This window comes from Panthera pardus, unplaced genomic scaffold (assembly GCF_024362965.1).
Source record: "Panthera pardus isolate Hobbes unplaced genomic scaffold, ASM2436296v1 HiC_scaffold_21, whole genome shotgun sequence".
NCBI lineage: Eukaryota > Metazoa > Chordata > Mammalia > Carnivora > Felidae > Panthera > Panthera pardus.
Genome location: NW_026526777.1, coordinates 5,271,513 through 5,297,746, shown reverse-complemented (window position 1 = coordinate 5,297,746; position 26,234 = coordinate 5,271,513). Strand labels below are relative to the sequence as shown.

At 51.5% G+C, this 26,234-nt stretch overlaps 1 protein-coding gene, 1 long non-coding RNA gene and 1 pseudogene across 9 annotated transcripts in view; 2 read left to right on the top strand and 1 right to left on the bottom strand.

The window, feature by feature from the left end:
- Positions 1-1,454, bottom strand: part of LY9 (lymphocyte antigen 9) — a 28,482-nt gene extending 27,028 nt beyond the window's left edge. For 3 of the 7 annotated variants that reach the window (XM_019433266.2, XM_019433270.2, XM_019433269.2), the window contains exon 1: positions 1,269-1,452. In XM_019433266.2, coding sequence (XP_019288811.2) covers positions 1,269-1,392 — 124 coding nt within the window. In that variant the 5' untranslated portion in view covers positions 1,393-1,452. Of the gene's footprint in view, positions 1-1,268 lie in introns of all 7 variants that reach the window. The other 4 variants (XR_002075939.2, XM_019433268.2, XM_019433265.2 and 1 more) reach the window with 3 other exon arrangements.
- Positions 1,455-6,551: 5,097 nt separating this feature from the next.
- LOC109257210 (60S ribosomal protein L27a-like) lies at positions 6,552-7,327 on the top strand (annotated as a pseudogene).
- An 8,597-nt stretch (positions 7,328-15,924) lies between these two features.
- On the top strand, positions 15,925-17,846 carry LOC109257318 (uncharacterized). Of its 2 annotated transcripts, XR_008424756.1 has the most exons (4): positions 15,925-16,662; positions 16,968-17,233; positions 17,532-17,576; positions 17,686-17,846. It is a non-coding gene; the product is annotated as an uncharacterized LOC109257318 (long non-coding RNA). The 2 variants fall into 2 exon arrangements; XR_002075953.2 differs by having other exon boundaries at positions 15,925-17,233.
- The last annotated feature ends 8,388 nt before the right edge of the window (positions 17,847-26,234 follow it).

The window sequence follows — 26,234 nt, the reverse complement described above, 5'->3', positions numbered from 1 at the left end:
GATTCCCCATACATACACTATTAAGTTGTATTTTCTCCTGTTAATCTGTCTCATGTCAATTGGGTTCTTAGTCCAGCTGGAAGGACCTTGAAGGGGACAGGAATCCTTACCCTCCAAACAGGGGACAGGACGTTCTGCTCCCTGACATACTAAAACGGAAGGACTTTTCACCCTACTGTCTCCTAAGTTCCTGAAACCACTCCTTGGATCCACAAGAGCATCAAGGTAACTCCCTGCTAGACCAAAACAGGGAAGTTTGAGGTTATCCCGTCTGGTGGAGCTAGACAGAGGGAGAGGTGCCTCTCTGCCTGGAAATTGACTTGTTGGTCACCTGAGGCTTGGGTGACATCGCACTGGCTAATTTCGGGTTTATCCAACACAACCAAGAAGCACCCCAAAAGTTGGGTGTGGATATAAAGAGCCGTGATGCTTCCGATGTTTTCACGGTGAGCAATGATGAAAATGGAAAATGAGGACAGTTCAGACTTGACCTCAGCCCTGGACTCTAGGCCCCTCTCCTCCATACATGCATCTGGGAGTTCTTCTAGAACTCCCCTCACTGCCTACGCCTCCTACTCCCACTACTTTCCGGGTCCCTATGCTACTGTACCGTGCTCCAAGGCCCTGGGGAAAATGGGATTACCAGGGGACAGTAGATGCCACCACACCGGGTGGCTGAGACATTCCCTGGGGTAGTGGGTCAGCTCTGCCTGCCGGCCATGCTGCTGAGAGACGTTTCCCAGAAACCTGCAGGACTTGGGCCTTGATGGGGAGGTAGGATGTGAGGAGAAAAGGACACTCAGAGAGCAGCCACCTGGCCCAGTGCCACCAGACCATCTCCGGATCCCCAGGGAAGCCTGAAGTTTGGGATAGAAGGTAAGCATGACAGAACGTAGAAAGAAGTTCCAGGAGTTCTATGTGCCCCTAAGAAAGGGGGGTGGCTAGTCATCAGGGGAAACTTCCGTATCTCTCTGTGCATTCTATCCACACTGTGTGGGGAGCAAACTCACCACTCAGCATTTCTCAGCAGGAAAACGTGAGGGTGAGAGGAACACAGTCTGAGCCCAGACTTGAGACTGGGGCTAGGATGCCGTCTGCTCATGGTGAGTGACTGTGCATGCACTCACACACGGAGACACAGCTGGGAATAAGGTGGAACCCGCAGAATGACCACGAAGAGAAGAGTTTCCTGAGTTTGCCAGCAAAGAATGTGACCGGCCCCAGAGGGACACCACGAGCAAGCGGTGGTGGCCGCAATGTGGACTTACCCACGAGCAGGAAGAGGAGATGTGTCCACAGTAAGGGAGAGAATACGTGCGGCTGACTCTTCTGTGGTTTCCTGGAGAAGGACCGTAGCACCCAGTCATCCGGGTGTTTCTTTGGACCCGCCATGATGATCTTCTCTCAGACCTCAGGCTGAAAGAGGAAGTGCTTACCACAGCTTCCCTGCTTGTGCACGCGCGCGCGCACGTGTGTGCGTGTGTGTGTGTCCCAGGGAGGGTTGTTTATATCTGGTACCACAGACTCCTCCCACATGCTCAGGCTGGGGTAGGGGGTCCCACGTCTTTTCAGGGCCTTCATGGGATTTGCACATCCATGGGGGGTGGGGGGGAATCACCTTCTTCAGCATCGGGAAACTTGGGTTCTAAACTCGGCCCTGAAGGTGGCCCCTCAATATCTCCACCTCCTGGTATTCATGCCCGTGTGTAATCACCTCTTTTTTTTTTTTTTTTTAAGATTTTAAGTCATCTCTACACCCGCTGTGGGGCTCGACTCATAACCACGAGATCAAGGGTCGCATGTTCTGACTGAGCCAGCCAGGTGCCCTGTAATCACGTCTTCTTGAGTGTGGGCTGGATGGAGTGGCTTACTGCTCGTGAGCAGTAATAAGCTGTCATTTCTGAGATGAGGTTCTGGAAGGTTGCGTTTTCATCTCGGTCTCTTTCTCTCCCTCTGTCTCCCTCTCTCTTTCCTACTCCCCGCTCTTTTTGAGGAGCCGGGTACTATGCTGTGAGCGAAAGACTTCGAGACAAGGAGCCAGGGAGACCACCAGCCAAAACCCGACGAGGAAGTGATGTCTTTGCGAACAGATCATGGGGACTCGAGGCTGCCGAGAGCTACAGGGGTGAGGCGGGTGGTACTGGCCCCGGGAGGACACCTTGACCAGTGAGGGATCCCACCAGCTAAGCCGTGCCCGGATTACCGATCCACAGAAATGGTGAGATACAAGATGCTTATTTTCAGCTGCTGAGTTCTGCAGTTTGTTGCACAACAGTCGATAACAAATATGGTCCGATGAATTCACGGTGTTGCTTAAGCCAGTTTGCATTGGCTTTGAGTCACGTACCACGGAGAGACTTTTAATTTTTTTAAGTTCATCGATCGGGAGGGAGGGGCGGGGGGAGAGACTGGAGGGAAACTGGAGACAGAAGAGAATCCAGAGCGGGCACGGCACTGTCGATGCAGGGCTCCAGCTCACAGACTGGGAGCTCGTGACCTGAGCTGAAATCAAGAGTTGGTGGCTTAACCGACTGAGCCACCCAGACGCCCCTGAAATTTGATTTTTTTGCTGTTTGTATTCTGTTTCGAGTTCCCTTATATCCCTGTTGATTTTTAAAACATTTCCTCTTTCAAGTTTCTTTATTCATTTATCGATTTTGAAAGAGAGACAGAAAGAGCGGGTGGGGGAGGGGCAGAGAGAGAACGAGAGAATCCCCAGCAGGCTCTGCGCTGACAGCTGCTACAAGGCCGTAGCATGAGAGGACCTGGAAAGAAAACTTCAGGAAGCGGGCACGGGTCGTTTCCGGTGACATCCAGTGAGTACCTGTCAGGTGTGAGACCCTCTCGTCAGACTTGACGTGCACGGATCCGTTTAGCCCTCACAACCGCTTTATGAGACAGGTATTTTTTGTCACCCCCATTTTATAGATGAGGAGACTGAGGTACAACGAGGGTAAGTAGCTTACTTTGAGTTTTATAGTTAAGAGCTTGAACCCAGGAAGTCTGGGAGGAAGGGGGGAGACAGGGGACGAGTCGGATGGCAGGCATCTCCTATCAGAGGGCGTCTTCAGAGTTGCGTGCAGCACAAGCCTGAGGGTCAGGACCTCCTCAATTCTGTGCAGCAGGCACCTCTCTTGCCTCACTCTAGTCCTGGCCCTGTGGCTACAGCATGATTGTCCAGAGAGAACTGCAGGGCATGTGGCCAGATGTTTCCGCAAGAAGCCCAGATAAAGGGTCTTATAACCCAGGTGTCATGGACTCAATGTTTGTCCCCCCCGCCCCCCCCCCCAAAAAATTTATATGTTGAAGTCTTATCTCCAACGAAATAATATTAGGAGGCAGGACCTTTGGGAGGTGATTAGGTCATGAGGGTAGAACCCTAGTGAACAGAATTAGTGTCCTTGTGGAAGTGGTCCCAGAGCTCGCCCTCACCCCTCCCTCCATGCGATGTGGCAATGGGAGAGATGGCCGTGTCTGAAGCAGGAAGTGGGTCCTCACCAGATACCGAATCTGCTGATGCCTTGGTCCCTCCACTTCCCAGCCTCTGGGAACCGCCGGAAGAAAAGTTCAGCTGTTTATAAGCCACACAGTCTATGGTGTTATTGTTAGAGCTGCCTGAATGGAGCAGGACATCAGACTAAAGGCAAAGAGCATCCAACGGGTATTTTTAAGCAGGCGTGCAGGGTTATTCCAAGACCTTTTGGAAACTTGCTCCAGCAGCGGGGGGAGGGCATGGAAGGGAGGGGACTGCAGCGAAAGCACAGGGAGGGGGCTATTAAGGAGCCTGGGTAAGAGCAAGAGGGCAGCCAGTCTGAGTGGGAGGAGAGGGCAAAGGTGGGAGAGGGTTCCAAGATACCGATAGTAATAAGACTCGTCACTAACCTGTATTGAATAACAACGACGAGTGACGCTTCGTGCTTTGCATATATTTTCTTTTGCTCCTCAAATCAGCCCTATTTGGTTGTGCTGTCAGCCCAGAGCCTGACTTGGGGGCTCGATCCCATGAACTGTGAGATCATGACCTGAGCCGAAATCAAGAGTAGGACACTTAACCACTGAGGCACCCAGGTGCCCTTAGTTGGTACTCTTATTGAGAGTACTCTTATTGAGTTGAAAAAACTGAGGTTTAGCAAGGGAAATGTCACTGGAAAAACCTTCTTTGTAGTGTGGACACAGGTGGACACGGTCTTGTGACGCGTAGAATCCAACTGAAGTATTAGCATTTAAGAACCATAAAACCTAAAAGAACGTGAATTTTGATATAATGCAGTTGGCAAAGGTCCTGTACTCGCTCAGTCCCTATCTGCACAGAGGGAAGGCGAATCTTCTCACTGAGCTGCGGACACAAAGGCACCTCGTGTTGGGAATCAGGGAAGAGGCAGGTTGGCTTTGGTATCTCCAGTTTCTCAGTGTCCTTGGGCCAGGCCAGCCAATGTGGACAAACGACTGGAACATTTCTGGAATCCCTGCTACTGTCCCAAGAGTCCAGCTGGCCATGGGTGCCGGAATTGCCCATCTCCTGGGCATTGCCCCCAGAGAGCATCAAACCCCAGCGTGGGCTGCAATTCGGATCCTGTAGCCACTGTCCCACGTTCTGCTGCACAGGCTCACTGCCAGCCCCCAACCAGCCCTTCATTAACTTTGCAACGAAGGTGACCCTGCATTTTACACGATTACATTTTTTGACTTCACTTTGGATATGATATGGGGTTTTAACACGTTTCTACTCCTGCAAATTCGAAGAATATGAAAAGAATACAGAATTTCAATAAGGTTAAAACTCTTTACACCCAAACAGAAAGACACTTAAAGGTCTTAAGAGCGAAAAACAACGCAACATCAAAGCAAATGCTAGGGTTACAGTAAAGGGAAGACTTAGGCGATATCGCTGTGCAAGTCGAATCTAGGGACATGGGCTATGAGACCAGCCTGTTAGAGGACGTCGACAAAGCAGGTGAAGGGACCTGGGTAGGGACGAGCAGTTAACGTCTCAGTGATGTTTCTGGTCCCTAAGCAACCTTAGCTGGTGGAGAAGGTGCCCTAGAAAACAGCTGGAATTGAGATGACATAACTGGGTCCTTGGTGGCTACGTTTTCAATCCTGGAGAGAGAAGGAATTCAGAGTAGGCGTGCTCAAGGTATCAGTATTTTTTGCTCACATATATGTATTATTTGAGACATCTAGCCTTTTAAAGTAATGGGTAACTCTGTGGTTCTGATCTGAACTATGTAACTGAGTAATTGATTTACCTTTGCGATTTTGTTTTTTTTTAATTAATTAATTTTTATTGAAGTAGGGTCGACACACAATGTTACATGAGTTTCAGGCGTACGATATGGTGACTCGACAAGTCTCCACAGCATGCTGTGCTCACCACACGTGTGGCTGACATCTGTCACCACTTAGCGGTGTTACAGTTGAACCCAAGTTTATATGAAGTATAATGCCTTAAACTTGTGAGCAAGTTTACAAGTCAAAACCACACTGAGATACCACCTCGCGCAGGTCAGAGTGGCTAAAATTAACACTCGGGAAGCTACAGATGTTGGCGAGGATGCGGAGAAATGGGAACCCTCTTGCGCTGTTGGTGGGAATGCAAACGGGTGCAGCCGCTCTGCAAACTGGTGGAGGTTCCTCGAAAAATTAAAAATAGAACTCCCCTACGACCCAGGAATAACACTACTAGGAATTTATCTAAAGGATACAGGAGTGCTGATGCATAGGGGCACGTGTGCCCCGATGTTTATAGCAGCACTATCAACAATAGCCAAATTATGGAAAGAGCCTAAATGTCCATCAACTGATGAATGGATAAAGAGGATCTGGTTTATATACACAATGGAACACTACTTGGCAGTGAGAAAGAATGAAATCATGCCATTTGCAACAACACGGATGGAACTGGAAGGTATTATTTTTTAATTTTTTTTTTAACGTTTATTCATTTTTGAGAGACAGAGAGAGACGGTGTGAGCGGAGTTGAAGCAGAGGGAGAGGGGGACACAGAATCCAAAGTAGGCTCCAGGCTCCGAGCTGTCAGCGCAGAGCCTGACATGGGGCTCGAACTCATGGACCAGACCTCGAGATCATGACCTGAGCCAAAGTCAGACGTTCAACCGACTGAGCCACCCAGGTGCCCCGGAACTGGAGGGTATTATGCTGAGTGAAATAAGTCAGTCAGAGAAGGACAGATATCATGTTTTCACTCATATGTGGAACTTGAGAAACTTCACAGAAGACCATGGGGGAAGGAAAGGGGAAAAAATAGTTATAAACAGAGAGGGAGGGAGGCAAATGATAAGAGACTCTTAAATACAGAGAAAAAACTGAGGGTCGATGGGGCGGGGTGGGGGGGGGAGAGGGGAAAATGGGTGATGGGCATTGAGGAGGGCACTTGTTGGAATGAGCACTGGGTGTTGAATGTAAGGGATGAACCACGGGAATCTACCCCCCAAACTAGGATCACACTTTCCCCAGTGTATGTTTAGCCCATTTGACAATCTATTATATTAAAAAAACCAAAAACCAGCTCTTTCCTCTGGGCTGCCGACATGCCATCCAGACCGAGGAAGACCCGGAAACTTCCGGGCCAGGTGAGCCATGGCCATGGCCACATCGACAAGCACCAGAAGCGCCCAAGAGCCTGGGGCAATGCTGGTGGCATGCATCACCACGGGATCAACTCTGACGAGAATCATCCAGGTTACTTTGGAAAAGTTGGCACGAGGCATTAGCACTTAAGGAGGAACCAGAGCTTCTGCCCAACTGTCAACCTTGCAGAGCCTGTCATCGTGAAGGCCACGATCTTCAGTAGAAGAGCCGAGGAGATCAAGGGCGTGGGCGGAGCCTGTGTCCTGGTAGCTTGAAGCCACGGAGGGAGGTCCATTAAATACTACCAAATGCTTGTCTCTTCCGGTCTGAGCACGAGCTCTCTTGCACCCCTACCTCTCTCTCTCTCTGTGCGTTGGAAAGCCACCTAACAGATTCCAGGAGTAAGGGTATGAGCGCCCGGGCTCCCCTGCCAACTCACCTCACAAAGCGTGCAAGAGACAGCACCAGCACTTAGAGGCCTTGGCCCACGACGTACCTTGAACATTTTCATCTGTAAAGCGAGAATATCCGTCACTAGCATGTGTGTGTGTCTTGGAGTTGAAAGGCCTGTTTTGTATCGGGTCCTCTGAAAATACGACGAGTGGGAGAATAAAAAAAACAGAACCTAGAAACAAAACCAAAAACGTATGAGTAAGTTTATATGAAGCATGCAATACTTTAAGGCAATTTAAGAATGACCGTACTTAGAAGCTTAATGTACTAGATTTACAAGCCTTCTTTTTCTTTTTAAGTTTATTTATTTATTTTCAGAGAGAGAGAGAGAGAGAGAGAGAGAGAGAGAGAGAGAGAGAAGCCTAAGCAGACAGTGCTGTTAGTGCAGGGCCCGACTCGGAGCTCGATCTCAAGAACCGTGAGATCATGACCTGAGACGCTTAACCCACTGAGCCACCCGGGTGCCCCGATTTGCAAGCCTTCTTTAAGTATTTGGGGAATCTTATTTGTTGGTTCAAATACTTCGTCCAAGGTGCTGGGGGGATGGGGGACACCGGAGGTGCGGATGAAGGTGTGCCCCTGCCGTGCACAGCATCATAACCCTGCATGGTAACTCTACTGGAATAAAAATAATAAAAAAATAAAAAATATTTATATCTTGTGTCTTAAAAAAGGAAAAGCAAGCGGAAGAGCTGTATCATAAAATCTGTTTTCAACCTTGAAAAAAAAAAGAAAACACTTTAAAAGGAAACTAAACATATTACATTCAACAGTGGGATTTAAAGTCTTTAAAGGAATAGATTCATACATTTGTAAAGTGAGTCAAATATTATCAATAGCCCCCAAGAAGGGGGTTAAGGGTTGCCAGATTTGTAAATAGAATGTGATTTCTAAGCTGAACTGCCCTTAAGGCTGGCTTTTTTTTTAGTAAATTGAATTTCTTTTTTTAGTAAATTGAATATGAATTCTTTAAAAAAAATTTTTTTTTAAGTTTACTTTTGAGAGACAGAGAGAGACAGAGCACAAGCAGGGGAGGGGCAGAGAGGGAGGGAGATACAGAATCCGAAGCAGGCTCCAGGCTCTGAGCTGTCAGCACTGAGCCCGATGCGGGGCTTGAACCCACAAACCATGAGATCACAACCTGAGCTGAAGTGGGACCCTTAACCAACTGAGCCACCCAGGCGCTCTGAATATGAATTCTTTAAAGCAATATAGCCTATGGATAATTAAAAAAAATTTTTTTAAACATTTATTCATTTTTGAGAGAGACAGAGAGAGCTAGAGTGCATGCAGGGGTGGGGCAGAGAGAGAGGGAGACACAGAATCCGAAGCAGGCTCCAGGCTCTGAGCTGTCAGCACAGAGTTTGATGCGGGGCTCGAACTCACGAACCGCGAGATCCTGACCTGAGCCGAAGTTCGACCCCTAACTGACTGAGCCACCCAGGCGCCCCTATGGATAATTTTTTAATGCACAAAACCCATCTCTTAGGAAATAAACGATAATGGGGAAGTATTATTGCCTGCGAAGTCGTTTGCTAAGGTCATCAGTAGGCAGCAGAGGTGCGATTCAAATCAGAAAGCTTCGCCTCCACACCACAGTATCCAGCCCTGAGGCTAAACCATTCCGCGTTACTTTGTTTTTCTATCAACGTGATTTTCTTTCCCACTAGCCTGTGAACAATATGCTTGCAGAGACTTCCTTTCCTCTTTGGACGCCCAGACCCCTGCACGGCGCCTTGGTGGCGCCCGGCAGGAGCTCATGTGTATGGCAAAGAAATGAGTGAAGAGAACTCAGTGACAGTAACATCCAGAAGTCCAAGAGAGGAGAGACTTTCAAGCAGGGGGGGTCCCACTGTCAAATTTAACCGGTGGTCATACAAGATGAGGACCAAAGGGTCCGCAGGCTGTGGCCGAGGAGAGGTCAGTCGTACCTTGTTAAAAGCAATGCGGGTCCTCTTCAAGTCTTGCCGGGGCACCTGACCTCTATGCCCTGAAGGCCAGGGAGACCCTGGTCAAAGTCTGAGAAGTACGGGGCCCGACAGGAGACACCAGTCACGGTTACATCCTCACGGAGACGCCAGCGGTCTGCCCAGCCCAGCAAAGCCTTCGGGACTATTTGGTGTAGAGAGGTGGGGGGAAGGGGGGGCCACGCCTGTGCCAGCTCTCCCCTCACCCCTCTCCCCGCGGATCAGGACCTTCCTGCAACTCCTTCAACCTCGCCAGCAAAAGGACAAGAGAGCACAATAACATCTGACCCAGTCTTTCATGGCTGGAGGTAGAGGTGGTCCCAAGGGTCTTGTCCCCTGGATTCCTCTGGCCTGGGCCCTGGGCTAAGAAGCTACAGCTGGCAGCCCGTGCCTTCCACCTTTCTGTCCTTGGGCCATCTGTGCTTGAGCTTCTCCGCCTGCTGACTGCTGTCTGCTCACGGGCTCAACCAAGCACGCAGGAACCGAGCCCTTACTCTGTGCCGACGCTGAGCTAGTCACTGGGCATTGCGAGAAGAGAGGGGCAGGCTCCTACCCTCAAGGGGCTGAGTGTACTTGGGAGAACGTGCAGGTGAGCAGGTGTTTATATACAGTAGAGATAGATGTCATGACAGAGGTAGGCACGGGGGACCCGGAGAGGCCAGAAGAGGGCGTCTGTTTTAGCCTGGGCCTCCAGGAGAGTCTTTCCCACGGTGGTGATGACATTGGGGAGGGGCAATGGGAGCCAGCTGGGGCGAGGTAGGTGGGGTAGGTGGCAGAGACAAGGGCAATGCAGTAAGCAGTTGGCGGGAGCCAGTTTACGGGGGTGAGGAGCCCTCGGGGCGGTGCAGGGAGACTCTAGAAGCAGCACGCAGCGGCCTGGAGTCCAAGATCTGAGATGTGGTGACGCGGCAGGAGGCCAAGGTCATCAGGAAGCAAGAGAACGTGGAAGGCCTCGTCCACCAGGGCTGTGAGCCCAGGCTTTGCCTTGTAGGGGACGGGGGACCTCAGAAGGGTCTAAAGCACGGCTGTGAGCATCATCGGCGTTGGCTCTTAAGTAGCTCACGGCGGCCTCCCACCCTTCTTTCTCCCGTGTCCTCTTGTCTCCGCATCTTGTGACTCCAAAGCCACATGTGATTATTGTGGTGAACCCTAAAAACAGGAAATGACTGGGGGCTGATATTCACACATTCACAGTTCGCCCAGCTGTCGGCAGGCAGGCCAGTCTGCCGGTGAATATTATGGGCCTTTCTCTACCGGGGTCCCTGCTCCTGCTTGGTCTTTTCGTCGGCAAGTCTCTCTCTGCCGCTACACTCCAGGCGCCTCCAGCTGCCCGTGCAGGGTGTTGCTCTAGCCACGGGTAATTTTCACTGAAGATGCTGCTTCCCAGGAGCCAGGCTGTGTGTGTGTGTGTGTGTGTGTGCGCGTGTGTGTGTTGCACATGCTGCCGTCTCAGACCGTGCAGGCCCAGACTGTGTCCTTGTCACCCTCACATTTCTTCTGCTGATGAGTCACAGGGAGCCCGGGTGTCCCTACCCTGGCTGATGGCGGGGTCATGGGATCGACGACCTGCCTCTTCGTCTTGCCGTTTCACGCATGACCTTCTGGTGTCCCAGTCCCCTTCCTCCCTCTCCCACCAGCCCCTGTGAGTCACCCTCCATCATGAACTGACTTGAGGAGGGGATCTCAGGCCTGGCACTTAGCAGCTGTTTCTGTCCCTCTAGATTCGCACTGCTCGCTCCTGTCGCCGAGGACCTGAGCGGGGGCAAGAGACAGGCTTGGGGACCAGAGGCCCCGGGGGAACGAAGCTCGCGAGAAGCCTGCGGTGACTGGGCCATGCTCTTTCCGGTCTAAGCAAGTTTCAAGCTTTCGCTTTCACTCTCCTTCGGAGGGGAAAATGAGGGCCCAGTTTTGAAGGTCACCTGCCTTCAGGGTTGTCCGCACCCCGGGTTTTAGGGGGGCCCCTAGGCCCCAAAGATGGATCCCTTGATGCGTTGAAAACTTGGCGGTGAAGGGAAGGAAAAGTTCTTCGCTACCCTCAAGGTCTCCCACCCGAACTGACAATTACATCGATGTGAGACAGATTAACAGGAGAAAAAAACACCCTGAGTTTTAGGACGTGCATATGGAGACCCCATAATGAAATGGAGACCTGCAGACCTGCCCGAGGAGGCAGTTTTTATACTTTTTAGACAGACGAGAAATCTGCGAGGAATTGAGCGGACAAAGAACGCTTAGCTTTGGGGCTTTAATTAGTAAAGAATTCTAAACAGACGTTGGGCAGGGGAGTAGGTTAGTGAAAAATAGTTGTTTATTTTTCCTCACCTCTGGTGATAAGGATACTCTTCACCTCCTGATCCAGGGAAGGTGCCTTTCACATGGGAGATTTACTTCCTGTGTTCAGGGGTCAGAGGAGGGTCTGAGAATCCTTGCACTGGCTGCCTCTTAAGTAACTTATTTAAGAAAAAACCTTTTTTTAAAGTTTATTTATTTTTGAGAGTGAGAGAAAGAGAGAGAGAGAGAGAAAGAGAGAGAAAGAGACAGAGCGCAAGCAGGGGAGGATAGGTGAGAGAAGGAGACACAGAATCCGAAGCAGGCTCCAGGCTCCGAGCTGTCAACACAGAGCCTGATGCGGGGCTCGAACCCAGGAGCTGTGAGATCATGATCTGAGCCGAAGTTGGACACTCAACCGACTGAGCCACCAGGGCGCCCCAGTAACTTATTGAAATAACCAAATAGCGACACCTGGGTAGCTCAGTTGGTTGAGCGTCCGATTTTGTTCGGCTCAGGTCATGATCTCGCGGTCTGTGAGTTCGAGCCCCGCGTCGGGCTCTGGGCTGACAGCTCGGAGCCTGGAGCCTGCTTTGGATTCTGTGTCTCCCTCTCTCTCTCTCTGCCCCTCCCCTGCTCGCGCTCTGTCTCTCTCTCAAAAATAAATAAACATTAAAAAAAAAAATAAGCAAATATGCCCAACTGGCCCCTCTTGGGGTGGCCTGCCCTTGGTCCCTACAGCCGTTTATAAACAACGTCTGCTTAAATTAAAAAAAAAAAAAAAAACTGATCCCCACGACAAACTTGTGATAGAGATAAGGCAGACAGTATTACACACACCTTGCGGATGATGGACTGAGGCTCAGAGAGATTAGGTGACATCTTCGGGGACACACAGCTGGCGATCTGTGAAAATGGAGGTGAGGGGAGCCCAGGAGCGGCAACACGGAAGCTCCCAGAACAGCGTCCTCGACGGAGGCAGCAGAACTGGCATGGAAATTCATGTCGGGTTCTCCTCACCCCTGCTTTCCTATTCCCTCACAGAGCAAGCCCATCTGGGAGCATTTCTCTCTCCAGGCCAGGCTCTGAGTGGCCCCTGTCCACAGGGACATCTCCCAGGCATATGGCAAAATATGGGTAAGACAGGTACTGCCTTAAAGATAGGGCGCCTTAAGGGAGGGGCGCCTGGGTGGCTCAGTCAGTGGAGCGTCCAGCTTCGGCTCAGGCTATGATCTCACGGTTCGTGAGTTCAAGCCCCACATCCGGCTCTCCTCTGTCCCCCTCCCCACTCTCCCTCTGCCCCTCTCCCGCTCACACTCTCTTTCTCAAAAATAAATAAACACGAAAAAAAAAATGTTTACTTCTTTGGTTCGGCTCGGTTCTGGAAACATCTATTCATGCTTTTGTGTCCTGGGTCCTGTGCTGCGTGTGTGGTGAGGACAGGGGTCAGCGGGACCCCGGGGCGGGGGGGGGAGGTGGAATTAAGGATGATGAAAGCCCATCATTGGCACTATGGTGGAGTTGACAGAGTGCCAGCGGTGGGGTCACACGAACTTGGATTTTCATATGGACTCTGCTGCTTCCTGGCTGGTGACCTGGGGCAAGTGTCTCAAGAGCTTTGAGTCTCGCGATCTTCTCTCTACAGTGGGAATAAGAACAATCACCTTACGGGTTTGTTGGGACGCGCTTCCCCTACTCGGCACGGTGTCCGGCGTTTGGGGTTCGTGTCCTGATCTGATCCCCCCCGTGCCTCCCTTCACTTGAACCAGAAACAGGATGCAGACCGAGAAGCCCTATGCGCTCCCAGGGCACCTACCTAACCCAGAGGCCGAACCACCCCCCTGCCTTGTTCCCTCAGATGCTAATTTCCTTCTTCCTTCTCTCCTGGGGCTTGTGAGCCACCAGGAGAGACCCGCACGCACGGGGCCCTCTGTATGCGACAGGGCGAAGCGAATGCTTAAAACCCAACAAGTCAACGAAAGCACGGGCTGAAGGAAACCGGGGTGGGGGGCATGGCTGGATCACGAGTACGGAGCCCAGCAGGGAAGCGGCACTTGGGCGAGGCCTGATGGGTCACTGCACTCCAGGCGACGAGGACGGGCCAAGCTGCTCAGCCAGGGAGCAGGCCCCGGGGCCAGCGCGCCCACACCGGCCGCCTCGGTAGGCTTCCCGTCGGCGTGTATCATTCTCCAGGTGGGAGCCGTCACAGCGCCACACAAGTGGACCCCAGGCTGTCCGGCGGATGGCGTGGCGGGTTCACAGGACGCTGACCCGTCCCCGGCTTGGGGCGCCTACTCCCACGGGGCAGCAGCCCCTCTCCCACCCCTTGTCCCCACAGCCACTGTCCCAGGACATCCCAGGTCAACTTTAGACAGAGACTCAGCACCTGGCCTGGGACCAGGGACGCAGCTGGTGCTTTTGGATCCCGTTCTGAATCAGGGTCCGGAGCCTTCTGGAACCAGGCAGCCTTTTCTTTCTGAGTCACTGTGCAGCACACCTGGGTCAGTTTCGAGCTTTCTGTTTCCTGGGACTGGGTGTCAGTGTTGCAAGAATTTGCCCACAGAGACGGGTCATGCTACAGAGCAGCGGTAGCTTTCATTTCTCGACAAGGGTGCTGGCTAGTTGTTTTTTTTTTTTTTTTTTTTTTTTTTTTATGTTCATTTTTGAGAGAGAGAGAGAGAGAGAGAGAGACAAAGTGCAAGCAGGGGAGGGGCAGAGAGAGAGGGAGAGAGGCAGACACAGACTCTGAAGGAGGCTCCAGGCTCTGAACTGTCAGCACAGAGCCCGACACGGGACTCAAACCCGCGAACCATGAGATCATGACCTGAGTCGAAGTTAGATGCCTAACCGACTGAGCCACCCGGGCGCCCCATGGCCAATTTTTTTTTTTAATAGTTTCATTTATTTAAACTAAGCTCTCCACCCAATGTGGGGCTTGAACTCACGACCCCAAGATCAAGAGTTGCTTGCTGTATCCACTGGGCCAGCTGGGTGCCTGGGTGCTGGCTAGTTTTGGCGAGATGATATTCCAGCGATGTCAAGAAGGTTCCACAGCAGTGAGGACGGCCAAGGTAGACTGGTGTGGCCAGTAGAAGTAGAGTAAGGCTGGGGCGCCTGGGTGGCGCAGTCGGTTAAGCGTCCGACTTCAGCCAGGTCACGATCTCGCGGTCCGTGAGTTCGAGCCCCGCGTCAGGCTCTGGGCTGATGGCTCGGAGCCTGGAGCCTGTTTCCGATTCTGTGTCTCCCTCTCTCTCTGCCCCTCCCCCGTTCATGCTCTGTCTCTCTCTGTCCCCCCCAAAAAAAAAAAAAAAAAGTTGAAAAAAAAGAAGTAGAGTAAGCCCATTTTAGAATCATATTACGACTCATTTAGAAAGTGTTATTATTACTTATTACTCATATCGATACTAAAAGAGTAACCCGGGTCCTTCGCACCAGAAGGAAAGGCAAATGGGGTCAGTTGAGCACAGTGCTGGTGGTGGTGGGGTCGGAAGCTTCGTCCTGAGCGGGTAGAGCAGGAACGTCCTTCCTCATAAGAAACTGACTCACCCGAATGCCTCCCAGTGGAGACAGAGAGGTCCGTGGAGCTGGCTTCGGGGCCTCACAGGCCACTTTCCTCTCGTGCTCTGGGAGGATCGCAGGGCATTTTGCCCAGACTCAGATTAGCCCGTGGTTCCAGCCTTTGCCTGGGTGACACGGGCAAAGTCACCGGGGAGCCACGGCAGAGCGGTTCCTCCAGCGGGAAGAAAAAGCTAAGGTTAGCGAGTGAGGATGAGCACGTGGAAGCTGAGTGTTGGAGGGAAAGCTTCAGAGAAGCTTCTCGGGGCTGAGTTTGTGTGATAGGAAATATTCCTATTTGATGAGGCATTAAAAACAATTTTTTTTTGGAATGGTTATTTACTTTTGAGAGAAAGAAAGAGAGAGACGAAGAAGGTGCGTGCAGGGGAGGGGCAGAGAGAGCGAGACCCAGAATCCGAGGCAGGGTGCAGGCCGCGAGCTGTCAGCGCAGAGCTGGATGCGGGGCTCGAACCCACAGACCACGAGGTCATGACGTGAGCTGAATGAAGTAGGACGCTTAACTGACCGAGCCAACCAGGCACCCGCCCCACCCCACCCCCGCCCCGCCTCCTTTATTTAAGTGCAGGAAGATGCCTTTGCTCCCTGGTCAGGTTCCCATGGTGGGGGAGACAGCGTTTCTGCCATAAATCAGGCCCGGCCGGCCATGGCCTTTTCTCAAACAGGGCAAGGGCACTGGGGCTTCTGGGACGTCGGTGGGACTCTCGAGTAGGGTGGGCCCAGCGCTGTGGGAGAGCCCCTCTCGCTATGCTCCAGCGGGGTGGCAATAGCGAAGACAATAGGCCAGACTTTTGTCCTTCACAGGGAGTTTCCCAAGTCACCGAGGCCTCACGACAGCCCTGCAGCTGGCAGGAAAGGGGTTTTTATTTCTAAGCTGCTGCAACAGTCTGAGAGAGAAAAAACGACCCCGCGACAAAAGTGGCAGAGCCGGGAATAGAACTTATGCACCTTGTTGCCACATCCTGCGCTTCTGGTTTGTCACTGCATTTATGTGCTGCAGAAGGAGTCGTGGGGGAAGGGTGTGGGGCCCAGGCTGGAGGAGACACAGCGGGGGTGGGGGGAGGTGGCAGCCTGCCTTCTCCCCGGGGGACATTCTGGGCTGTGTGGTCCTCTCTTGCCCAGTTGAGCCGCCCCTGGGCTGCCATGGGGAGGGCCCCAGGGCTGAGGCCAAATGACAGAGCAGGCTTCTCGCGTGCCTGTGGCCTTCTTGAGCGTCCTGACTGTCCGTTGTCCGCAGCTGCTCTCCCTGCAACCCCCAAGGCTCCTGGCTCTGGCCTGGGGAGGCGAATAATGGCCACATGGATATCTTCTGGAAGCATCTGAGTTCCTGGTCCTGGGGGAAGAAGGGATGGGGTGTGGGTTGAAGAGAGCACAAAGGAGCGAGCGGGAGAAACCTCAAAGGCACAGGGCCCAATCTTGGGGAAGCCTTGTTGGGCGCCCGGAAACTCAACGTATGCTGCAGAGACCCCTACTGGGGAGAGATGTAATTACAACACGGTTCCGCGCTTGCGCAGACACACAGGGCCTGCAGCAGGTCCGCGCAAGGGTGGGAACCCAGGCTTTGGGGTCCGAGCCACTGGATTTGGGTCTTGGATCAGTCACGCAATGGCTGAGACTCTGGGCAAGTTACTGGAAGCTCTCTGAGGCTGTTGAATGGAATAGGCACAAAACCTCCCCTATCTATTTCGTAGGGTTGTTCCGGGGGAATCAAAGCATACGAAGCTGGGGCCCCTGGGTGGCTCAGCCGTTAAGCGTCTGACTTCTGCTCGGGTCACGATCTCGTGGTTCATGAGTTCGAGCCCCGCTTTGGGTGAGCCCTGCTTTTCTCCCCACCCCACCCCTGCCCCTCATGGGATTCTCTCTCTTTCTCTGCTCCCCTCGCTCACTGGTGCCCTCTCTCTCTCAAAATATAGTGGCCTCTCTCTCAAGGCCACTGACTTGGCCTTGAAAGCTCAAAGCTCTCCAACAGACGTGGGCAGACTCGGCCTCTGTCTCTCCCTGTGCGTACTCAGAGTGGTGAACCACCTCGGTGTCAGTGCCTCGTGCCTTCTGCCCGGTGAAGGGAGCGCCCAGGGTAGCTCTGCAGTCTTCCCTTGGTGAGTTTTGTACACGCAGCGCAGCTGGGCCGGCCCCGTGTCACACCGAGCCCCAGGATCGGTGACAATGGACACTGCATCTTCACCCTGACTTGGGTGCCAGAAAGCAGAGGAGCCTCTGTGGCCTACAGCCGGATGCCTCTGGGACCCCGGACCGCTGTGTCCCGCGGAGGGTCTGTCCTCGGTGTCTCCTTGAGGCCCCGGGGACAGTGCCGTGGCCTCACTGCGCGGTCCAGGACGGTAACAGCGGCTCCCTCCCCGTCTCAGCACCGCCCTTGTGTGCAGGTACCTGGCCCCCCCGGAGCACACGCCCTGTGCCGCAGCTCTGGAGGGGACGGAAGGTGGAGGACGGAGTCCTGGTCCTGTGCAGTCCCTGGGGAGAGGGGCTAACGCCCTCGAGAGAGGGCGTCTGGGCCAGTGTGGTCGGGGGAGAAGGAGGAGAAGGCCTACGGGAGCCAGTGGGGAGGTTGGAGGGGTTTGGGCAGGAGGCGCTCGGAGGTGGGGGGTGGGGGGGGTTGCTGGGCTGCCCTGAGTGCGTAGGGAGACCCCGGCACTGAAGCTGTGGTTTTCTGTCTGTCTGCAGGTTCAGGGATCCTGGGAGGGGACACGGTAGGGGAGACAGTGTTCGGTAGGTATCCCTGGGGAGTCGGCCCCTCGGCCCCTGGAGGTCCCAGCCGGGCAGGAAGTGGAAAAGGTTACCCGGAGCTCTGGACAGCTTGTCGCTGTTTTGCAACTAGGACCCGGAGGCAAACCAATCCTGGCTGCTGGGACTTAGGGACCTTACAGCGAACGACTGTGTGTCCTCTCTGCAGATCAGGTCCCCAAGGCTGCAGGGCCCTGGCCCCTCCGGAGCCTGGATGACTCTGCCTATTTGTCAACGCCACCAAGGATTTCACCCTGCGGGTCTGTGGTGAGGGGGGGGCGGAGGGCTCACATCTGAACTTTGACCTTTCCGCTCTGCCCTGCCTGACCAGGCCAGAGTCTCCTCAGAGCTCAAACTCTTCCTTTCGCGCACAGAGAAGCTGCGGGAGCCTGATATCGCTGCCGGTTCCCGGGTGGTGAAGGGTGGGGCCCGCTGTGTCCCCCTGACGGGCTCCCTGCGACAGGCCGGAGAGGACGTGCGGTACAGTCGGGCCCCGCTCGGCCGGGTGGCGGGGGTGGGGGACCACTCTCAGCATCACCTGGACTTCTGGGGTCGGCGACAGCTATCGCTGCTCGGCCAGGAACCGGTCAGTCAGAGCTCAGGCTCAGTCCCCACCGGGCCCCTCTGCGCAGGTAACCCCCTCCTGTGAGCCCCCTCCTTGACAGCCTGGGCCTAGGTGCTTAGCATCCCCACCTGGCTTCCTGGGGACTCCAGGGGTGGTCGAGGAAAAGGCGGGCGGGATCACTGAGAGCAGTGAGTGTCTCTGGGGTGGCAGGAAAGGACGGTTCTGGTGCCATCACCCCAGGGCCTGCTGTCCCGCTTCTGTCTGTCAGCCCCAGACCCTGCGCTTGGCTCACTCCTGGGTCTCCCCCGGCCCACCTGCTCCTGCAGACCCACTGAGGAGGAGCCCCAGACCTTGGCCGCGTCCTCAGAGAAGCCTGGAGCTGCTCTGAGAGGGAGATCCAGGCTGCGGCTCCTCTGGCATCCAGGACGGCCTCCCCCGGTGTCCACAGGCCGCTGCGGGAAACCGCTTCGGTCCACATTCTGTCCCTCTCTCCTCTTCTTGGCCGACTTCTGGACGTCTCTCCGCTCCCTGTCTCTGAGTCCCATGCTCCCCCCACCGAGCCAGCCAGGCGCCCCCCGAGCATGTAGAAGGTGCCTGTGTTGTTGGAGGCTTCGAGGAGAGGTCTGGCTACATCGCCACCCCTCTGGGAGCTCAGTCACAATTGTTACAGTTCGCCCCTAACCCCACGAAATGACTTGAGCGGGGACTGAGCGAGTTGTACGAGAGCCTTTGTCCGTGTCTGGCTTCTCCATTGAATGAGACCAACGCTCATTCTTAGTTCCTTCTGTGTCTCCAATATACAGCATGGAATAGGCGTGAAACATGCGACTCTGACGTGTATTTAGGGAGCAGCCTGTGCTGGGTGTGACAGGACCCAAGGACACATGGTCACGGGTTGCAGACGCTAACATTCTCCCGGCCCTTCCAGGGCGTCCGGAGGGCAGTCCACCTCCTTCCCCCTGATTCGGCTTCCTTAAGGGGCCTCCAGCCCACCCACACTTCTGACTTCTTTTCTTGGAAATCCCTTCCCCTGTCTGCCTGTCTTCCATTTCTTCTCTTTCCTTCCTTTTGCTCCAGTTCCTAACCTGTGGTCATTGTTTCATTCAGCCTCCTTCCTACTTTGCTCCTTGAAGAAAGAATTTCTTCTCTTCTTGGTCCTGGGACCTTTGCTGATTGGATACATTCGACCTTGACACGTGGAGAAGTCAAGAGGAATAATGCGAGGAGGGGGTCACCCTGTGAGACACAGACATGAGTGCCACCTGCTGCCGACATCTCCCGGTGAGAGAGGGACACCAGTCCCGAGTAAGACATAAACCCTATTTCATTTGCAAACGGAGTTCGGAATCGCCAACAAGCTGTGACACAGCTTCGGTTTAAAACAACCTGTTCGGGGGCACCTGGGTGGCTCAGTCAGTTAAGCATCCAACTCCGGATTTTGGTCCAGGTCACGATCTCACGTTTCGCGAGTTCGAGCCCCACGTCTGCACTGACAGGGCCGAGCCTGTTTGGGATTCTGTCTCTCCCTCTCTCTCTCTGTCTGCCCCTTCCCTGTGCTCTCTTTCCCTCTCTCTTTCAAAATAACTGAACTTAAAAAATAAAATAACCTGTTTATGTTTTGTTTAATCTTATTTTATTTCATTATTATTTTTTAATGTTGATTTATTTTTGAGAGAGCCAGAGCACGAGCGGGGGAGGGGCAGAGAGCGAGGGAGACACAGAGTCCGAAGCAGGTTCCGGGCTCCGAGCTGTCGGCACGGAGCCCGACGCGGGGCTCGATCCCACGAACCGTGAGATCGTGACCTGAGCCGAAGTCAGACGCTCAACCGACTAAGTCACCCGGGTGCCTCTGTTTAATCATACTTTAAAGTGTTCAGAAAGAGAAGAGGGCTTATTCATTTTAGAAAAGTCGAACGTTTGAAACATAAGAAGGTTCACGAAGTGATTAAGTGTTGTGAATATGTGTGTTCATCTTCTGTTAACATTGAAGGAAATGGGCCCAGAGGCAACTTCAATTTTATCTCCTCGGAGCAGCCTTTTGACCACCTTACTTAAGCAAATCTTTCCTCTTATTCATAATCGTTGTACTCAGCTCAGTTTGGTCAAATTATCACAATCCGTAAATAAATACTTATTTGTTGGTCTTTTTGTTTACCGTCTCTTCTCCCCCCGCAAGACGCTCAGCCCCATGAGGACAAGAGCTGTATCTGTTTAACTCACAACTGCAAACTCAGAGGGCAACAGAGTGCTTGGCTTGTGGCAGATATTTCAGTGTTTTTTGAATGAATGAATAACCAACGGATGAGAGTTGAGAACATGTTGTCTTAAGTTCAAAGACTGTCAGGTGTCGTGAAAATCTGGGACCTGTACCATTGTGTGTGTAACCGTGTGTGTGTTTTCTTTCTGCTTTTGAAAGAAGGAAGGACATGGAATCCTTATCCTGAAATATCCTTCATAGGGGCCAAGGTCAGGCCGTCCTCAGGCAGCCACTTTAGCATTGAGATTATGCTGAGCTGAAAACATAGGCCCAAAAGACTCGGGAAGAAACTTTGAACTCCCCCCTCCCCCACCAAAGAATTTTTTTTTTTTTTTTTGAGAGAGAAAGAGAGGGCACAAGTGAGCAAGGGGCAGAGAAAGAGAGAGAGAGAGAGAGAGAGAGAGAGAGAGAGAAGTAGGGTTCCCCCCGAAGCAGGGCTCGAGCTCACCCAAAGTGGGACTCAGGCTCAGCCGATTCTCCCTTACCAAAGGATTTAGACAGAGGACCTGTTCCAGGAAGAGAACCATTAGCATAGAGGGATACAGCATAATATGACCTAGGGGTGGCACACAGGGAGGAACTTGGTTAGCAAAGTCTGTGAGAATTCTTCTCTGTGTCCCATTGTTTCTGTATGGGCCAGCAGACATCTGTTTACCCAAAATTTACTCTTTTTCATTTTTCTGTGAAGTGACTTCCTTCCCTTTGAAGTCCCAGACTCCTATCCCCTTCTCCTTATTTCCAGATGACATAGATACCTCATTTTGCCTGTCTTTGGAATGTTCCATGCACATATGGATTCTCTGTATGTACCAAATTAAGTTAGATTTTCTCCTGTTAATCTGTCTCATGTGTAGGGACCAAGAACAGGCTGTCCCCAAGGTGGGCTACTTTGGCGTGAAGATTATTTTGAGTGAAAAGCAATCAAAAGCCAGCAGATTCAGGAAAAGCTGTTTACCTCCCCCTCAACTGCCTGCCTGTACCAGGAAGAGCTTTATTTTATTTTATTTTATGTTATTTTAGAGACAAAGCATGAGTGGGTGGGGGAGAGGGGCAGAGGGAGAGAAAGGGAATCTTAAGCAGGCTCCATGCTCGCTGTGAATCCCCATGTGGGGGCTTCATCTAATGATCCTGGGATCATGACCTGAGCCGAGCAGGACGCTCGACTGACCGAGCCACTCAGGTGCCCCAGGAAGTGAGCTGTTAACAGAGATTCCTTTTTACCTAAGAAACGTACGTGCCTAATAGGGCATATTTGTTCTCCAAACCTTTCCTCTCACCTTCCCGCCAACGGCCTTCCTCCCCTTTGTGTCCTCAGTCTCCTACCTCTTTCCTGAGCTCACATAGGCTTCGTGTGGCCTCACTGTCTTTGGAATGCCACGTCTGTGTGGCTTCCCTGCGCGTAGCAAACGGAGTGGATTTTCTCCTGTTAATCTGCCTCCTGTCAGTTTGATTCTTAGTCCAGCTGGAAGGATCTCGAAAGGCAGAGGGAATTTTTCCTTCCCAACACCTTCTAAGTAGTTTGTTGGCGTCTAGCCTTGACACCCTATAATCGGTTTCTTCCGCTGAAATTCTAGAAGCACCACTCCTTTGGTCCAGATACACTGACTTTCTTTCATGTCCTCTCACCATGTCGAAGGGTCGTGGCACAGGCTCTGCCCTCTGCCCTGGCTCTGCTTTCCTGTAAGTAGCTCTTACTCGCGGTAGATCTCAGCTCGATCATTGCCGTGTGGGAGAAACCTTCCTGGATCCTGGCAGCACCCCTGGTACAGGTTACCACTGCACCATGCATCTTTCTTTCATACAAGTCATTGCCACTGCAGTGGTATTTGAAGAATAATTTGACTCTTGGCCTCTAAAAAGGAAACTCTTTTCCCTCTCTACCGCACCAGCTAAAGGAAGCCTTCTCTGTTCTTTTCTGCTCAAAGCGAACACGTCTGGCACTAAATTTTGCGTGGCTCTTTCACCCACACCAACCGATTCTCCAACACCAGCGAGGAGTCCTACAGTTCAAAAAACTTTTGATACTATCAGCGTTAGACCTGACAAGTGAAGGGCTCAGTCCCAAGAGACCGCCCACTTCAGAGGCCAGTGGCAAGTTTGGGCGTGCCATACTTCTGACCAGCCCACGGTGGTCTAAGGGTTCCCACAACCCTCTCCTAGGAGTCAATAATTTGCTAGAATGCTTCACAGAACTGAGGAAACACAGTCTTTGTATGGAGGTGTCATTAGGTGGGCATGATCGATTAATCGTTGGACATGGGTGACAAAACCTTATCTCCAGCCCCTCTCCCATCCCTGGATGTTGGGATAGGAGGTGGGGAATTTGGGGGAAACGGGGTTGAAGCTCCAACCCTCTAATCATTTTGTTGGTTCCTCTGGCAACCAGCCTACACCCTGAGGCTATCTGGGAACCTTCAGCCACCAGTCACCTCATTAGCTTACAAAAAGACACTTACCTCTTTGAAGATTCCAAGGGTTTGAGGAGCTGTGTGGAAGGAAACTGGGAGGCAGACCAAATTTATATTTATTATTCTCTCTCAATATCATAGCCTCTCTCATTAGAATTAAGCGCCCTGAGGACAGAGACCTCTGTTTGGTCCCTGCTCTGTTTTCTGTGTTCAGCACAGTACCTGGTACTTAGTGATGCTCTTTAAGTCCCGCTGAATGAGTCAGTAATAAATGCATGCATGCCTGGGTAAGTGAATACCTGCCTGACACCTTTTTCTCTCCCCAACCAGACTTTCTACATTTGAGAATCCAGTATCAGCAGCTCAGAAACCCCAAACCACACTGCTTTGGGTGCTTGCTGCCTTTGATGACTCTTGATGTGAAAGATGGCTTTCTGTCCTAACAAGCAGGCGGTTTCCTTTACCTGCTAGTTGAGCTCATGAGGCCAAGCCTTTTTCTGTACGTGGGTTTGGTAAAGGTCTTACTGAGGGTCCAGACTCCAGATCTATTGGTATTCCTGGGCTCATTTTGTCACTGGTTTAAAAAGGGGGGCCAAGTCTAATTATTTCACCGTTTGAACCGGCTTAAAGGAGAGGGGGTGGGCACGGATGCATTCTGAAGCCTGGCAGTCATTACTCTCCCCTCCCAAGCTTGCCGGCTCTAAAGCTACTCCACCCTCAAACCACCTTCTCTGAGGCAGAGTAATCTTTTCCTCTGATCATCACTGTCCTAGGGGCTTGTCTCTTCTTCTCACCTCATTCTTATCTGGAGGAGGCACTTTCCATCCTCCTCCACGGCACCCCGCCCCCAAGGTAGGGGTCTCAGACTTTCCCCTCAACCCCTCACAGTGGGTTACACCTCTTTATTCTCACCGAACATTTATTTAAAACTTCTTCCACTCCATTATGTAAGACATGATTTCTCCTTAAAGAACACTTGGAAAATGAAGATAAGCAGAAGAAAACTAAGCCACCTAAGATATCACTTGCCCCGCCCCACCCACCTCCAACCAGCGTTAATATTTTGATGTCTTTTCTTCTAAGTTTTTCCTTGCAGCGGTATTTTTACAACATAGTTGTAATCATACCTCACATTAAATTTTACTTTCTACTTTTTTTCACTTGTGATGTTGTAGGGGAGGGAAAATAATCTCTATCCATTTCTGGGTTCTGTGGCTGAGACCCTCCACCTCTCGGACCAAAAGATTAACAAGAGAAAAACAAACAGCAGTTTAATAACGTATATACAGGGGAAATACCCAGGATACTGAATAAAACTCCCCCAAATGGCCCAAGCCACCATCATTAAATATCATCTTCAATTAAAGGCAACAGAAAGATGTTTTGAGGGAGAAGCCCTTTACGGGAAATTAGCAGGAAAAGTATAATAAAGAGTATGGTTGTCCTGTAGATTTAAGTTGGTGCCTCCTCTGTTGATAAGATTCTTTTGTAATTCAGAGCCATCCTTCTCTTTCTGGTACAGGAGGGAGACACCTGTACATATGGAGCTTTCTTTTATAGATGTAATTGTCCCTTACAAGAAGGACAAAAGATCTTCTCTGTCTGCGCTTTCTTAAAAATAATCAGCTCAAAATAATCCTTATGCTCAAGAAGCATACTTTGAGGTGGCACATTCAACGACCCTTCAAAGTCAAAGTCATAACATTTTCTAGTTTTATAGCCCACAATTCCTAATGTCCCTGTTCACTTCACCTTTCCTTGTGGGTAGACTCTTCGGTGGTTTCCAGAATTTCACTATAATAAATGGGAAAATAATGCATAATCTTTGTATGTAAATCTCATGGTGTCTTTTTGAGACAAGATGATTCTCAATCCCATTCTTTGCCAGGAAGCTTTTTTTTTTTTTTTTTTTTTTTAAGTTTATTTTGAGGGAGGGAGGGAGAGAGTGTGTGTGCATGCTTGAGTAGGGGAGAGGCAGATAGAGAGGGGAGAGAGAATCCCAAGCAGGCTCTGTACTGTCAGCAGCGAGCCCGCCATGGGTACATGAATTCATGAATCGTGAGATCATGACCTGGGCCAAAACGAAGAGTCCAGGGTCTAACCAACTGAGCCACACAGGTGCCCCGGGAAGCATTGTTTCCAAGTTCTTTCAACACTTGGGGGAAAATAAATTCCCATTTCCCCCATCTCTTCCTGCCCCCTTTGCTGTAAACCAGTGTTGAAATACACTTCTAGGTTCAAGATGGGCCACTTCTGTTCAAGGCACCACAGAAGCAAATCAAAACTTGAATACCTTTTGTGTCCCTGCAAATGTTCCACTTGATCAGAAACTCGGTGGCATTTCCAGTCAACCAACCTCCAAATGCCAAGCCAGCTTGGGACCTTCTCGCTCCAAACAAGGCTGGCTATGTGGCTCTAGTCAATCAGGTCTTTTCTATTTTTCTCTTCCTTGTTCTTTATTCTTTTTTTTTTTTTTAAATTTTTTTTTCAACGTTTTTTATTTATTTTTGGGACAGAGAGAGACAGAGCATGAATGGGGGAGGGTCAGAGAGAGAGGGAGACACAGAATCGGAAACAGGCTCCAGGCTCCGAGCCATCAGCCCAGAGCCTGACGCGGGGCTCGAACTCACGGACCGCGAGATCGTGACCTGGCTGAAGTCGGACGCTTAACCGACTGTGCCACCCAGGCGCCCCTGTTCTTTATTCTTTATCCTATAAAGGCTTCCTGCCTTCTACTCCATTGTGCAGTTCCCTGATTGGAGACTGCCCACTTCATGAAGTGTTTAATAAAGTTGGTTTGTATTACCTACTTTTTGTTAATTATTTTTTAACTCCAGTGCAGGGAAGCAGAATATACCACCTCAAAATGTGCCACTTTGGCATGTGGATTATTTGGAACTGTCATCAATCAAGACCCAGCAGGCTCAGGAAAAGCTTTTTGCCTCTCCAAATTCTAATTCTAGCAGAATTTAGGAAGGGGGTCTGTACCAGAGAGAGAGCCACGACCAGAGGTAATGTTTTCATCCAAGAGACTTCTCTACATGGCAGGGCAAACATTGTGTACAAAACATTTGCTCTTCTCATCCTCCTGTGAATCACCTTTCTCCCCTTTGAAATCCTAGACCCCTACCCCTTTCCTTAGCTCAGGATAGTATTAAAGCCTCAATCACCTGACAGGCTGGGTCTCATATTTTTATGTGGCCCCCGAACATATGAAACCAATTTTTTTCACCTGTTAATCTGTCTTGTCAATCTAATTGTTATACCAGCCAAAGAACCTAGAAAGGAAGAAGTGAAAGTTTCTCCTCCCCTACACCAGACACCTCCCTCTTAAGGGCTGATCCTCTATTTTAATGCTTCTGTATCTTATCCAAGTTGACATGTAGGAAGTTAACCATTTTTTCCCCCTGTAT